The sequence below is a fragment of the Sceloporus occidentalis genome, unplaced genomic scaffold, assembly GCF_023333645.1.
Source record: "Sceloporus occidentalis isolate IW3139 unplaced genomic scaffold, rSceOcc1.0.p SCAF_4, whole genome shotgun sequence".
Taxonomy (NCBI): Eukaryota; Metazoa; Chordata; class Lepidosauria; order Squamata; family Phrynosomatidae; genus Sceloporus; species Sceloporus occidentalis.
Genome location: NW_028316984.1, coordinates 25,552,347 through 25,567,677, shown reverse-complemented (window position 1 = coordinate 25,567,677; position 15,331 = coordinate 25,552,347). Strand labels below are relative to the sequence as shown.

The 15,331-nt window shown below is 43.7% G+C and overlaps 1 protein-coding gene across 6 annotated transcripts in view; it reads left to right on the top strand.

The window, feature by feature from the left end:
* The window catches only part of SLC39A10 (solute carrier family 39 member 10), a 60,481-nt gene that overhangs the window by 40,069 nt on the left and 5,081 nt on the right, over positions 1 to 15,331 (top strand). For all 6 annotated transcript variants that reach the window (XM_089519547.1, XM_089519543.1, XM_089519546.1 and 3 more), the window contains 6 exons: positions 754 to 923; positions 2,033 to 2,254; positions 5,904 to 6,024; positions 9,093 to 9,455; positions 10,754 to 10,834; positions 13,504 to 13,694. In XM_089519547.1, coding sequence (XP_089375673.1) covers positions 754 to 923; positions 2,033 to 2,254; positions 5,904 to 6,024; positions 9,093 to 9,455; positions 10,754 to 10,834; positions 13,504 to 13,694 — 1,148 coding nt within the window. The remainder of the gene's footprint in view (positions 1 to 753; positions 924 to 2,032; positions 2,255 to 5,903; positions 6,025 to 9,092; positions 9,456 to 10,753; positions 10,835 to 13,503; positions 13,695 to 15,331) is intronic.

Here is a 15,331-nt window from a genome sequence, read left to right as displayed (position 1 = left end):
ACTGCCATTACTCAATGCTATGGAATTATGGGATTTGTAGTTTGTTGTGGTACCAAAATTTTCTGACACAAGGTGAAATCTCTCACAAAACTACAAATCCCAGAACTCCACAGCACAAAGCCATGGCAGTTAAAGTGGTGTCAAACTGCATTAATTCTGCTGTGCAGATACAGCCAATGACATTCAATTCTGGAAGAATTGTTCTTGTTACCAAGAAAATCACAATTGCTAGTTAGGGCCACACAATTATTGTGAACAAATATGTAGAGAACAAATGCTACAATAATTTTATTTGATACAGTGAATTCTATCTATCACAGTATAAGAAAATCCTCTGTTCATAAGGCACCCCACTGTCCAGCTGCATTGAGGTCTCAGAGGCCCTTGATGGGAGGTTGAACCCTGGTGATTTTGATTCTTTGTTCTTTTGGACTGAACTCAGTGGAGCCATTTGGGAGGAGTTAAATTTACACAAGTGTTAGAATAAGATTACAGTTTGTGGCACAAGGCATTAACTTTTCTGGTATGTAATCAAGCCATATAGATTTTTTGAGAAAAGCATCCAGCCCAGCGATGTAGATAATACAAATTACGTAATGAGTCACGATGATTCATGTTTCATATCCCAGGTTTATCTTTATAATAGGGGGGAAATGGTTTGCTTTCTTTGAGCATTAACTGATGTATTTATCTTTTTAATGTTGGTGATTTGAAAACTTCCTGACTAATGTTTTCCCCCCTCCACTTCCACAGCCTGGATTTGTGGTCTCATTTCTATCACAGTCATTAGCCTGCTGTCCTTGCTAGGTGTGATCTTGATTCCTATAATTAACCAAGGGTGCTTCAAATTTCTCCTCACCTTCCTGGTTGCTCTTGCGGTGGGAACAATGAGTGGAGATGCACTACTACATCTGTTGCCACATGTAAGTTCTGCCTGATCCCATTCTTTCCCTTTCCTTTGAACTCTTTAAGTACCCCTTCCCCCCAATACTATGAATGTTTTGACACAACTGGTGGTTAATATGTGCAGCATGCATTAAAGGTACAGGGCTTTTGTGTCTTAGTTCTGTTTCTGGAGTATTGAAAAGTATTGGGAAATTAAGGTTGGCGTGTGCCAAAAGGTGTGGCCCAACTAAAGGTAATCACCCTTGACATTCCTTTTTTTTTTTGTAGAGAGTTAAGTGTGGGCTTAAGTTTCTCCATTGGAAAGAAGTGGGTGGATTCCCCCCCCCCCCCGGTTTTTACAGCTTTTTGTTGTAAGAAGTAAACACATAGATATGTTTTTCTCCCTTTTGAATGTTACATTTTCAAGCAAACAGACCTGTTAAAAATACCCAAGAAGTCATGGCCCTGCTGCAGGTTTTCAGGCTAACAAGTTTATGGTCTGCCATTCTGAGACAGATCTTAGTTGAATATAGAAGATGAATGATAGATATGCAATGACAGAGACAGTTTATTAATTTTTTGTGGTGGAAGGCATGGGGAAAGGTTGTTATAGGTTACAGGTGGAAAGTCTGCTACAGGTACACTCCTCACCTGATACAAGTTTTGTTGGGTTTGGTAGCTCTGAGTTCTCTTCATTTCAAAGGGTAGTAGTGGACCAGTGTTGTTGTTAGAGGACCTCTGTTCTAAATGGTACATGGTAATGGGCCAGTGAAGTTTAAGAATGTACTGTCGGCACCTTCCGTACCACAGAATTATTTTTCCAGGACAAAATATATGCAATCGGGGCTTGCAGTTGAAGATGGTTATTCTATAAATTCTTGTAATTCAGCTTTCCTAAAGCTCAATGAATTTTTTTTCATTTAGCTTTCTTCTCTGTGTGAGTACATATATACTGTCAGTGTGAATTCAGAGCTTTCAGATTCATCAGTGATGCTTCTATTAAAATGGTACCAATATTTTCAGAGAGAAGGTGTGGAGGGAGGGAGAAGGGAAAAAGACCTTTGGTTTTATCTTTAGTTAAGAAGTGCTATGTTGGCTTTACTTGAGGAAATATTAACTGTGTGTCTTTCTCTTCCCTGCCAATTAGTCCCAAGGGATGCACAACCACAGTCACCATGAAGGCCAAGGTCACCACCAGCATGAGCACCAGCATCTCCATAGCCATTCCCATGGACATGGGGGACTGGTCCACAGCTTCCTAGAAGAGTACGATGCTGTACTGAAGGGACTGGTGGCACTTGGTGGGATTTACCTCCTGTTCATTATCGAACACTGCATAAGAATGTTCAAGCACTACAACAAACAAAAGGTATGTTTTTGATGCCTCTCATATTCTGATATGGGGGAAAGATGTTTTTTATATACTTGGCTATAAGTCGACCTGATGTATAAGTCAAGAGCAGGTTTGGGGGCCCAAAATTATGGATTTTGATATGACCTGTGGATAAGCCAAGGGCAAAACTTAGGGCAATGTAACAAAGAATCTAAAGGATGAAACAAGAAAACTATGCCAAAGAATGTACAGAATTCCTAAATGCTGGACAGATGAGAGACTAGACTGGGTCAGTGCTTTTAGGACAAATTACTCTCTTGCCTTTCACCAGGGATGATTCTCAAGGCCCATTAAATACAATAGACAGTAAAATTGTTTCCTTTATATAAAGTGGCAAAATCAAGGTTTGCCTTTTTGAATTTTATATACACACAGAGAGAGAGAGAGAGAGAGAGAGAGAATATTTTCATGTCAGGTATGGTTGAATCTGTGGATAAAAAATCCATGTATACATAGAGTTGACAGTAATTCTGGCATGATCCAGGTATGGAAAAGCCAAGCCAGGGTGGCACAGTGCGCCTGCACCAAGAGCTTCTATGAACAGCAAGCCCCGGCTTTTGCAATGGGCATGCATGCATGGGGGCACACACCTGTTGAAAAGAATGGGACTTGAGGTCCCGCAAATAGCAAAGGCCAACTGTATTAACAAAGATTTTAAAACTTTTGATCTCATAGCAGGTTCTAGCAGCAACTCAAAATAGCTGGTACTTTAGGCAATGGAAGTATTTTCCAGTATTTTTAATAACTAAATCCAGCAATGACAGCAATATGAGGAGAAACTCCCCATTAAAATATGGATAATTTAAGAACTACTGACAGAGGAGAATATGTTATGTGGCTTTACTTAGTTTCATCAGAAATGTAACACGTGTGCTTTGGAAGTAAGGAGTCAAAAATATTCTTTCCCCATGATTTAATGTAGAGTTTGGGTTACCTGCTACTCAAGTATCTGAATGGCATACTATGCTTCTTCTGAGTGATTAAATTTATTATTTACATATTTGTTTTATTTATTTCATTTGTATGCCGCCTTTCTCCCAGGAGGGACCCAAGGTGGCTCACAGATAAAAAAATTAACAAATTTCAATAAAATTCCATACAATTAAATTCATCTACAACAGTATAAATCCACATAAAATAGACAGAAGTTAAAAGCATAACTAAAACCCACTGCTCCATAAAAATCCACCCTGATGTGAATTATATATCAAATGCCTGTTTACATAAAAATGTCTTTGCTTGCAGATGAAAAGCAAGCAGGGAGGGGGCCAGCCTAGCTTCCCGCTTGCTGAAGCATAACACCTTTATAGATTTGATATTGTGACTTTTACATCACCTTCTGGTTGGTATTTGGAGTGCTTTTGGGGGGCGGGGGTGTGGAGCAACATGTTCCAAGCTATTCTATTTTTTCACCTGGTCACCTCATGACTCCTTGAGGAGAAAATATTCCTTAAGAGATACTCCTTTGGTTAATGTTGTCATTCACAAATGATGAGAGTGAATAGTATCTTTTTCTTCCCTTGGGGTATCGGCTCTTTCACACCGCACAATTACAGTTTTATGATTCTTTTTTAACTGTCTTGGCTGCATCCTGTAAAACCCTGGTTTGTACTTTGGTCAGAGGAGCTCTTGGGCTGAGTATACTAAACACATAAAACTACAAATCCAGGTTCCCATAGAATAGAATCAAGTGATATCAAAATGCTGTAACTGTGTAGTGTAAAAAAGTCCCAAGTCTCACAGCTAATCCATTTTTGTTGCTGGAGAGAACATAATTATCTTCTTCTGGTTGTCAAAAGATGTACCAGATGGCTGACTGTTGCTGAACCATGTTCTCCCATTCCACAGTATAGTTCTTTCTTTTCTGTCAGTTATCCAGGACTAACTGTGGTTCACAATGGTACAAAAATTATTGTACCATTTATTGTTCCTTCTGATTTTATTGTTTCCAGAAACTGCAACCAGTGCTGACTTTAAACCTGGCCCATCCTGGCATTTGGCCTATTGAGAAGCAGCTAACGCAAATTGTTATGTGTTTGGCTGTTGTTAAAGATGTCAGACCAGAGAAACCAAACAGACTCGCTCATTTCTCCTTGAGGGTAAAAGGAATAGGATTTAGACTGTCAGATGGTTAGGCAGTCATAAGATGACTTGACTTGTGAAAAAGGAGTTGCCACCGCAAGCAGTTTTGTAATGATAAAACCTAACTGCTGCCATCAGAAATGTTAATTGGTCTTTATATAGCCTTTTATATAACTTGAAAGTGTTGATTGGGTTTTTTTTTAAAAAAAAGAACGTTATGAGTTGTATAGTTCTTTTTACATCATGAGTTATAAATCAAGCTAATTTTGAAGTTACAGGCTGCTATTGCATGTTTGTCCTCTTTGTTGCTGTTGTTTTCCCTCAAGTTGCTTCTGACTTATGGCAACCTTAAGGCAAGCATATCACAGGGTTTTCTTGTCAAGATTTGTTCAAAGGGTTTTTTGTCAGTACCTCCCTGAGGCTGAGAAAGTGTGATTTGCCTAAGGTCATCCAGTGGGTTTCCATGGCTGGGCAGGGATTTGAACCCTGGTCTCCAGAGTCATAGTCCAGTGCTCAAACCACTACACCATGCTGCCCCCTCTATCTTTTAAAATTAATATTAAGACTAGGAAAAAATCTCAAACACTTGGATACCTGAACATTTAGTAAGAACACCTAGAAATAATTTCCCATCCCTTTGTTCTCTTTCCTTGACAATACAAAAATAGTCATGAGAGATATTGTGCTACTTTTTTTCCTGATCCTGGTGGATCTTTGATGCTGGAGATCTCTTTGTGAAAGGAAAGCTGGCTGCATTTGCCCAGAATCTGGAGTAAAATATAGTTTATGGAAATTGGACTCTTTTTTTCCTGTAGAGTGGTAACAAGAGCAATAGTTCTGTATTTAGCAGGATAAATAAGAGGGCACAGCCCAACCTCCTTCCCATGTACATAGTTCTTTGATTTTGGAGGGGTCCATATAGGAAATCTATTGAGAACACACATGCTTTATCCACCCTGGGTCCTCAGTTGGGGTGTTGCAGCTGTGCTGGGCACACTGCAGTGGGCCTGGCCATCGTCATAAGGAGCACAATTAGCCTGTGTACTTGAGATCATTGGATGTAAGAAAAGAAAAAAAGACCAGTGGGTACCATGGATCACTGGATGTACAGTATGGAAGGTCCTCTTGTTCTCAGTCATGTACAGGCAGGCTGTTGTGTGTCCAGCACTGCAGTGGCAACACAAGTGCCGGATAGAAAAGAGGGCTCTGTGGTGTTCCCTCCACATGCATTGAGTTCCACTGGAAAAAGAACAGAAGTATTGTACAGATTAGTAAATGCTTTTGAACAGCATACCAGAACAATGGAAATGAAAGCCATTGTCATAAATATTTCTAATGGGGAGCCTCTGCTAAGAACATTGAGGGAATGCATTGGAACAGTGTAGGTGCCTGGATTAACATTCTGTGGCTGAGCGACTCCAGTATCATAAATGAATGTGGGCTTGGTTTCCATAGATAGCTGTTTGTTTTGCTTGTTTCTTCATTAGCATCCTCTTGTTACAAGTTAACAATTAATAGCCTGGTCTTTTTTCTTCTGTTTCAGACTAAGCAGAAATGGTGCAAGAAAAAACAGATGGTTGATGAATCACCAGTTGGGAGGAAACTTTCAGATCATAAACTAAACAGGCCCGATGCTGACTGGCTTCAGCTCAAGCCTCTAGCTGGTAACCAGTTATTATTAGTCTTCCTCTGTTCCTTCTCTGTGTTATGCAAACACATTTACTTACATTGGACCAGCCATCAATCTGGCTTGGTGGCCTTTTTGCTCTCTTGTGTGTAAACCATCCTCAGTAAATCTGCATTAATTGACAGTAATGAGAGCGAAAGTATTTGTAGGAGTTCCAAGCAGTTAATTAAATTGATTATATATGGACATTTTGCAGTGTTCTTTCATTTTTATGATTTGTGTATATGTAGCAGTAGGCACTGTTTTGCAAGAGTTGCAGTTCTGTGGCAAAGTAAAGCAAAATATTTTAGCCTCTTAATCCAGGAATAGGCAGACTTCAGGCTTGTGGAATCTACTTTGTTGTTTTACTAGGATACCAGTACCACCAACCAGATATGTGCAAATGATTTGCATGTGAGAATTAAAGAATTCTGTCCCCAGAAGTTTGTGCTGTGTATGAAAAATGTATGGATCTCACAGTCATTCCTTAGCCAAGTTTTTCCCCAAGCTGACATCTTATTGATATAAATTAGAGGGGGTTTATGTGCTTGAAGATTTGTTTCACTGTTGCTCCTGATAAATGAATTGTGAATCAGAAACCCTTGCTAATCTAGTACAGATCACACCAAAGAGCTACTAGTAGATACAGATCTAGTTTTGCCTGTTTACTTTAATCCGATTAACTAAAATAAATTGGAATTCGGTTTGAGGTGTATGATTCCTAGTTTTGCTTAAGTGGGAATTAAGGCAGGGGTGTGTATTGTGCTTGTAAGACACCTTTCTCTACCACAAATAGTAAACAAAATAGTTTGAAAGGAAACCTCTTACAATCTAAAGCTAACACAATACTTATGAATTTATTATGCTTTATGGTTTTAAAAAAATCGAGAACTAATACTCCCATTTAATTTTAGAAATCTAGATTAGTTTGACACCACCCCACCCTGCCAACTAGAAAATAAATCACTCATAGATTTGTGTATTTCCCTGGAAAGAGCCATAGTATGGTGTTTGGTGAAATTGTTCATTCAAGAGTTGTTGATCTGACCAAGTAATTTATGGTAAGGAAACTGAAAATAATTTTTAATTTGAACATGAATGGAAGATTTATAAATTTGATTTACAAATGTTTGTGTGCCTTTAGTTACACTGAATGACTAGTGTCATTTGATTTACCTTTCTTTCCAAATATCAATAGGCTGATTTGACCTTGTTCAGAGAGTCCTTTTGGTTTATATTATTTTCTTGTTTTTCCCATTGTTGGAATGGTTGTTGCAGTCAACATTCTGGAATGGCATAAAGTGGACTGCCCAAAGAAATCCAAGTTTATCAGTGCTCCAAGTGTTTGTTCTGGCTCCTTAGTGCCTTCCAGACTCATGTGAGATGCTGGTGGTGCTCTAGGAAGTTTTAAGTAGTCTGGGCCTATCCTCTCAAAGACACTACCTCCACTTTCCATTCTGAGTTCAAATGAGAACACACTCTTTAAGTTTACAGTCCATATAAATTGGGCATGCTTGGTGTCCCTTAGCTATGGAATTTATTTCCCCATGGAAGTCTGAATCTGGGCAGCTTCTGAATAATGATAATGCTGGCTTATTTGTAGGATACTATAAAGAAAATAAACAGGAGTTCAGTTAAATAATTTTAAGGAGCCCTGGTGGTGCAGTAGTTAAATGCCAGTACTGCAGCCACTCACTCACAAACCACACAGTTGTTAGTTCAATCCCAGAGAGGGTCTCGGGATCGACTCAGCCTGGCATCCTTTTGTAGGTCACTAAAATGAGTACCCAGCTTGTTGGGGACAATTAGCTTACAGTTGTAAACTGCTTAAAGACTGCTTAGTATGGTATGAAGCGGTATATAAGTGAAGCTTCTATTGTAATTTTATAGCTGCTGGCTTCTACTGGAAAGCAGGTGACCTTTCTATATACGAGCATAGTAAACACTTATTTACGATCCTGTTAAATAAGGATGGCTGAAAGAATGCCAGGACAGTTACATATTAAATGGAAAAGTGCAAAAATGATTACAAACTGAATAGACTCAGGCATAAATGTACAAGAACTAGACAGAAGCAAGATCTCAGGAGGCCTTTTTTTAAACGCTTAGCAGGATTAGACTTGTGTCTTAGAGCTCATGGAAAAGAATCTTTCTGTGCTAAAAGAAAAACCCTCACAAAAATCCAGAGTGCCTTATTCTCAGTTGGACTATTCATACACCTAGTTGTGCACTGTCTACACTGACTGGCAGCAGCTTACCAGAGTTCAATATAGACGTTTTCCCTCAGCACTTCCTGGAGTTACCAGGAACTGAACTTTTGCATGGATGTTGTGTGGTTCTGAGTTGGATCCCTTCCCATAGAGATGCCAGACAGACCACTGTGTGGTGGACCTGACAGAGAGTCTTATTTATACATTTAGCTTTTAAAGTTAATTTAATTTTCATATGCAGCACACATGCACACTATTGAAATGTTGCCATCTTTCTTCTGACAAATTACAGATTAAAAATGATCAGAACTGTAGATTAAACAGGGCAGTCTGACAAATTAAAAATAAAATAGGCCTGTTGCTCTTTTGTACTTGTTGTTTCCTACATTGTTGCTGCGTTTCTATCAAGACTGCAGCATGACTTCCAAACTACAACTGTAAACTTGCAACTGTAAAAATGTAGTAATAGCTGTCAAATTGCCCAGCTTTAAAAGGGAGTTGGGTTGATTTGTGGCACATAATGCTGTCAGTGGATGCTAGTTTATCTCCTCTGATGTTGGAGGTATGACTTTAAATGCCATTTCTCAGGGAACTCAAATGGGAGGGAGCTGTCATGCTCCATCTTATGAATAGAATGCTGAACTTGTAGGTTTTTTGGTCTGATCTATTCAGGCTCTTCCGTGTTTTTAATGCTGTTCATGCTGCCTTCAACATGTATTTAGGAATGTTGCTTCCTTCAGCATTTGATGTGTAGGATTAGAGTTTCAGGAAAATATTGGCAACATCTCTGTCTTAATTAAGGCACCGTTGTCACTCCTAATTAACATACATGGCTTCCTTGGCTCTTTCAACACAGGGGCAGATGATTCTGTGTTATCCGATGATCGACTTAATGAAACTGAACTAACTGACCTCGAAGGGCAACTGGACTCCCTGCCGAAAGCCTTCCTGTCTGTAGAAGAAGAAAACAGTATGCTCCATTCCCATAATGATGTTTCCCATGCTGTTCAGGACAACGATCTCCCTCACCAAAGCAACCACCGAGCAGACAAGATCATCATGAGGAAACACAACCACCTTTGGTCACACAAGCACTCCCACCATTCTCACGGACACTGTCATTCTGGGAAGGACCTGAAAGACACAGGCATAGCAAACATAGCCTGGATGGTGATCATGGGAGATGGTATCCACAATTTCAGTGATGGTCTGGCCATTGGTAAGCAAAAAGAAGGATCCTGGTGTGTGTACATAAAATAGGATGGTAGAGATGTTGACACGGTAGAAAAACTTAGAAAATAAGATTGGGAACAAAGGGGAGGAAATGTCTTTCACATAAATGTAAGCTGCTTGATTCATTTTATGGTTGTTGCTGTTTTTGGGCAAGCAGTGCAAAGACTGTGTGTCTCCTCCACCCATTTTTGCTGAATTTCCCAACCATATTTCCAAATTTAGAGGCTATGTCAGTGGCATTCACTTTAAAATAAAGTATTGGAACAACCTCAGTGGGGAGTGAAGGAGCTTCTGTTGTCTTTGAGCAAGTACTGTTCCTAGATTAGTGGGCAGGGAATGGGCCACTTCAGAAGGAGTCCCCCCGTCCCCCCCCCCCCCGAGCCTAGTTCTGTCTTGTGATGAGGAGCACAGTGGGATCTCCTCTTTAGTTTCTTTGTTAGAAATGCAGACTCTTCATGACCACAGGACCACAGTATGCTCTGTCTATTCCTCCAACTCTACTATTCCTAAGGCCATAATAAACCATGGGACTAGTACCTTAACTTAGCTTCAGAAATAAGTCCACCTAGGCAACTAGTCCACAAATGTTTTTACTAGTCTATCTGCATACACAGACCTGTTAAATCTGTTGGAGTCTACAACTGCAGGTAATTTTTGTTTGCAGCAGCCACCAGGACAAATAAATATGTATGTGCCTTTGCCTTAATCTCCTTGCCTGATGTTTCAGAATAGCTGCCAGATACCTTGAACCTTCTTACTTGTCTAGTATATTCCAGTCAGGAGAAGCTTTCATCATTCAGCTGCTGTTCTTAGCAATGCCAGCATGGGTGGTGGGTGGGTTTCATTTTGCTTCTTAGTGCTGCTAATGGTTTGGTGTTCTCTTGACCTAATGCTCTATCAAGAAAGAGAAAATTTATTCAGCCGTATGCCACAGGAGTAAGTTATTGGAATAGGAGCTGGGGATACATGTAGAATCTCTGATGTGCAAAGACAGGATCAAAGCCAAGCTGCACATCTTGATCTCTCTGAAAGAAATTCAGATTCTCCCAAATCCCAGATATAATTTAGTACCTTTTACTGGGATGTGTATGTGTAGGCATGCATGTATGTTTACAGTGTTTCATAACGGAAGGTGGGACCACAAGCATTCAACAGACAAATCCAGCTGTTTTTTTAGAGACTTTGAACAAAGAGAGTTCTGTTTATTGTTTCTTTGCTGACAATTTGCTGCACAGTAGACAAACTGAAATAACCATTCTCTGTTTTGTTTTCTCCCCACCACAGGGGCAGCTTTCAGTGCTGGCTTGACAGGAGGAATCAGCACCTCCGTAGCAGTATTTTGTCATGAGCTTCCCCATGAATTGGGTAATCAGTTAATCTGATGTCAGCTGTGCATGCTTTCCTCTTCTAAGCTCGCTGCTATAGTAATAGAAGCAATTGTTTGTCTCCAAAATTGTATAGATTAGATTTGGTAATGCAGCCATACAGCCACAGTGTATCCATGATCTCCCTGCATTGGACTTCTGAGCATTTCAGGTTTTGCTGAAATGAGCATGAAAACTACAACCCCCCCCCCCCCCAAAAAAAAAGAGTTGTAATGTTAATTGAGATAACATAGCCTGTTGGATGTAGAAAGGATGTGAAAATGGAATGGAGCGGTCACATGAGTCCTTCAAAGCAAACACAGTGTAATCAGGAGCTGTGATAGCTATCAGTTTAAAATGGCAGGCTGCTACATTGCTGCTTGCTTTAAGTCAAGTCTTGTTGGTGGAAGGGTGAGTAGCAATGTTGAAAGAGGTTTTTTTGAAAAAGGCATACCAGCAGATAGTTATGGCTACTAGATTGAAAAGCCGCTGCAGCTGCTGGTGAACTGTAAGCATGGGATGGATCTTATCCACAACCAACTATGTGAACCAGTTCATTGATGCTATGACACAGAGCCATCTTGAGACTAAAAAATATATTTCTTTGTCCTTCAGCACAGGACCAGTGCAAGAGTAGCAGAATAGAACATCCTTGTGCCGCAGTGGTTAAATGCTGTTCACAGCCACAAAGGTTGTGAGTTTGATCCCAGACAGGGCTCCCGGGTCCACTCAGCTTTGCATCCTTCTCTAGGTTGCTAAAATGAGTAGCCAGCTTGTTGAGAGCAATTAGCTTACCAGTGTAAACCACTTAGGCACTGCTTAAGTGCACTGATAAGCAGTATAGAAATATACTTGTAATTGCTATAGACAGTTGCTGATATGAGGGAGCCAGCAGTGGGCCAGGTTCCAGGATAACTTTTAGCAAGTCTCTGTCACTAATTTTAATACAGCTTAAGGCATTCTACCATCTTCATAAAATTCAGGCACCCTTGTTCAGAGCATGTTGATTTCCCAGCTGTCTCTGGTGCAAGCAGCTGCTTTTTATGCTTCTGGTTCAGTGCTCAAACACCCTACCTGGAGCATGGAGAACTCCTGGCCAGTTGTGTGCCTCAGCATCCCAAACAGGGATGGGGAACATCCTTCCCCTTGATGCTGTGAGGCTGCAGAAACCATTATTTCTCCCTGTTGGCTATGCTGACAAGGGCAGATGGGATTTCAGATGCTAACAGCATATCAGAGGAAATCTGCTTCTCAGCCCTGGGCTGCTCTGCTTTATTCTCAGGTGTTTTATGTTCTCTCTGGTTGATATTCTTCTCCACTGCCATAAGCACTTCAACACAGAATCGTTTATTGTGGCTCTGTTCTTACTCCCACAAGCTGATGGGAATGTAGGAAGGATCAATTGATCATGTCGTAGACTTAAAGGCTGTCAACCAGCTTTACACCATCAAATGGGTTATTTGATTTCTGTTCTCTTTTTCTTTGCACTGCATCCAGTTACTCTACAGCTAAGCTGTGTTTCCAGTTCATGGTTGCAGTCATCAAATTTCCCTAGTGGCAATAGGTGTGGGTTGGTTAGCTGCTCTTTGATTCAGAAGATTTGTGCTGATAGGGTGGAATAAAAACCACCAGGTTCACAAAACTACATGAAAGCTTATGAAAACACATGAAGTGGTAATACTGCTCTAGTATTGCCCAGTGTCTAACTATGGTTGACATTCTATAGGAGCAAATCAAGGATTGTATGCCCCCTCACCCTTTCTGAAACTTGACTGTCCTCTGATATGTTGTTAGAAAAAGTACAGACCATGGTGTATACAGCAGAAGGACTTAGTCAATTAGCAAATATTACAATATGGTCAAGATACTTGAAGCCCACTAGTTAATTGGGAGTTATTATACCAGCAGGTGTAAGCAACAGGATTCTAGCCCATTTGTAGATTTTACTTATAACATGGACTTAGCAGAAGATGAAAGCAGATAATTTGAAATAGTTTGATTATCAAACCACATGTATCCGATCAAAGTGAGGATATGTGAATGTCAGCTGCTGGATTTCTGTAAAGCAGGAGTAGGCAACTGTGGAAGACTAGGGAGCTCTTGGAGGACCACACTTCTACACCACATCTGTTCCCATCCCATCCCCAAAAAATGCCCTCAAGTGAACTTTAGGGCATAAAGAGAAGGTAAATTTCACCATGTTTTGGGATTATTCTGGGCCATTTTAGAGCCAGGAGAGACTTTTTTAAACAGTAGGAAATGAAACAAAATATTTCCTGTTCACTTCCTGTTGCAAGAAAGGCGTCTCTGGGTCTAAATTTGTCTTGGGGGGGGGGGGGGCACACAAAATATGGTGGGAATGTGACCTGTTCCCCCTAGAGGACATTTGGGATATTTCAAGTCAAATTATTTTTGTAAAGTTTTACAAAAATTGTTCTTGACCTCCAGGGCAGCTCCAAACATGACAGAAATGCCCTCTGCACACCCCTAGAGTGCATCTGAAACAAATTTATTCATTTATTAAAAAAAAAACAAATGAAATTTTGTCTCTGGAGGCCACAAAAATGGCCTAATGGCCACACTTTGGTGTAAGGGAAGACTCTGATCAGGCTCCAGGAGCCATAGCCATGCTTTATGGTGATAGTGGTATTGTTCCTGTCTTCTTTCTAGGTGACTTTGCTGTGCTGCTGAAGGCAGGCATGACTGTGAAGCAGGCCATTGTTTACAATCTCCTCTCGGCCATGATGGCTTATGTAGGAATGCTCATAGGAACAGCCGTTGGACAGTATGCCAATAACATCACCCTCTGGATCTTTGCAGTCACTGCTGGCATGTTCCTCTATGTAGCCCTTGTGGACATGGTAAGAATGACAGGAGTTTATGTTGTATTCCTGAAAGAGTAGCATATGTATGCCCTTGTCACCATTTTGTAAGTTTAAAAACTCGTGCCCAGCATTCAAGTACTTGGTTTGCAAGATAATGAGGTACAGTTACTTCCTGTAATTACCCACTTTTTCGTTGTCGAATTACATGTAGACTACTATTTAGGGCAGGGGTCGGCAACCTCCGGCCCACGGGCCGGATGCGGCCTGCGGAGGCCTGCCGCCTGGCCCCTGGCTGCTGTTGCCGCCATCGCCGCAGCCACCCGTCACGGCTTTTCGCCGCTCTGGGCGCCGCCATTTTGGGCAAAAAAATGGCGGCGCCCATAGCCCTAGAGGCCGCTGCCATTTTTTTGCCCAAAATGGTGGCGAAATCTCGTACGACCTCGGGGGAGGTCGCACGAGACTTCGCCGCCATTTTGCCGCCCAAAATGGCGGCGCCCAGAGCGGCGAAAAGCTGCGATGGGCGGCGGCAGCGGCAGCGGGCCTTTAGGAGGCCCGCTGCCGTCCCTGGGGCCCTCCAGGAGGGCTCCGAGGGCGGCAGGGGGCCTCTGGGGGCCCCGCTGCCGTCCCTGGGGCCCTCCAGCAGGGCTCCGAGGGCGGCAGGGGGCCTCTGGGGGCCCCGCTGCTGTCCCTGGGGCCCTCCAGGAGGGCTCTGAGAGCGGCAGGGGGCCTCTGGGGGCCCTGCTGCCGTCCCTGGGGCCCTCCAGCAGGGCTCCGAGGGCGGCAGGGGGCCTCTGGGGGCCCCGCTGCCATCCCTGGGGCCCTCCAGGAGGGCTCCGAGAGCGGCAGGGGGCCTCTGGGGGCCCCGCTGCCGTCCCTGGGGCCCTCCAGCAGGGCTCCGAGGGCGGCAGGGGGCCTCTGGGGGGCCCGCTGCCGTCCCTGGGGCCCTCCAGGAGGGCTCCGAGGGCGGCAGGGGGCCTCTGGGGGACCCTTTGCAGTCCCTGGGGCCCTCCAGGAGGGCTCCGAGGGTGGCAGGGGGCCTCAGGGAGGCCCTTTGCCCTCCCTGGGGCCCTCCAGGAGGGCTCCGAGGGCAGCAGGGGGCCTCTGGGGGACCCTTTGCAATCCCTGGGGTCCTCCAGGAGGGCTCCAAGGGCGGCAGCGGGCCTCTGGGGGCCTGCTGCCATCCCTGGGGCCCTCCAGTAGGGCTCCGAGGGCGGCAGGGGCCTCTGGGGGGCCTTTGCCATCCCTGGGGCCCTCCAGGAGGGCTCCGACGGCGGCAGGGGGCCTCTGGGAGGCCCGGTGCCGTCGCTGGGGCCATCCAGGGGGCCCTCCAGCGCTGGCGGCCCCCACCAGCTTTTTTGCCGATCTCTGATGGGGCCCGCTGCCGTCCCTGGGGCCCTCCAGGAGGGCTCCGAGGGCGGCAGGGGGCCTCTGGGGGGCCCTTTGCCGTCCCTGGGGTCCTCCAGGAGGGCTCCGAGGGCGGCAGGGGGCCTCTGGGGGGCCTGCTGCAGTCCCTGGGGCCCTCCAGGAGGGCTCCGAGGGCGGCAGGGGGCCTCTGGGGGGCCTGCTGCCATCCCTGGGGCCCTCCAGGAGGGCTCCGAGGGCGGCTGGGGCCTCTGGGGGGCCCTTTGCCGTCCCTGGGGCCCTCCAGGAGGGCTCCGAGGGCGGCAGGGGGC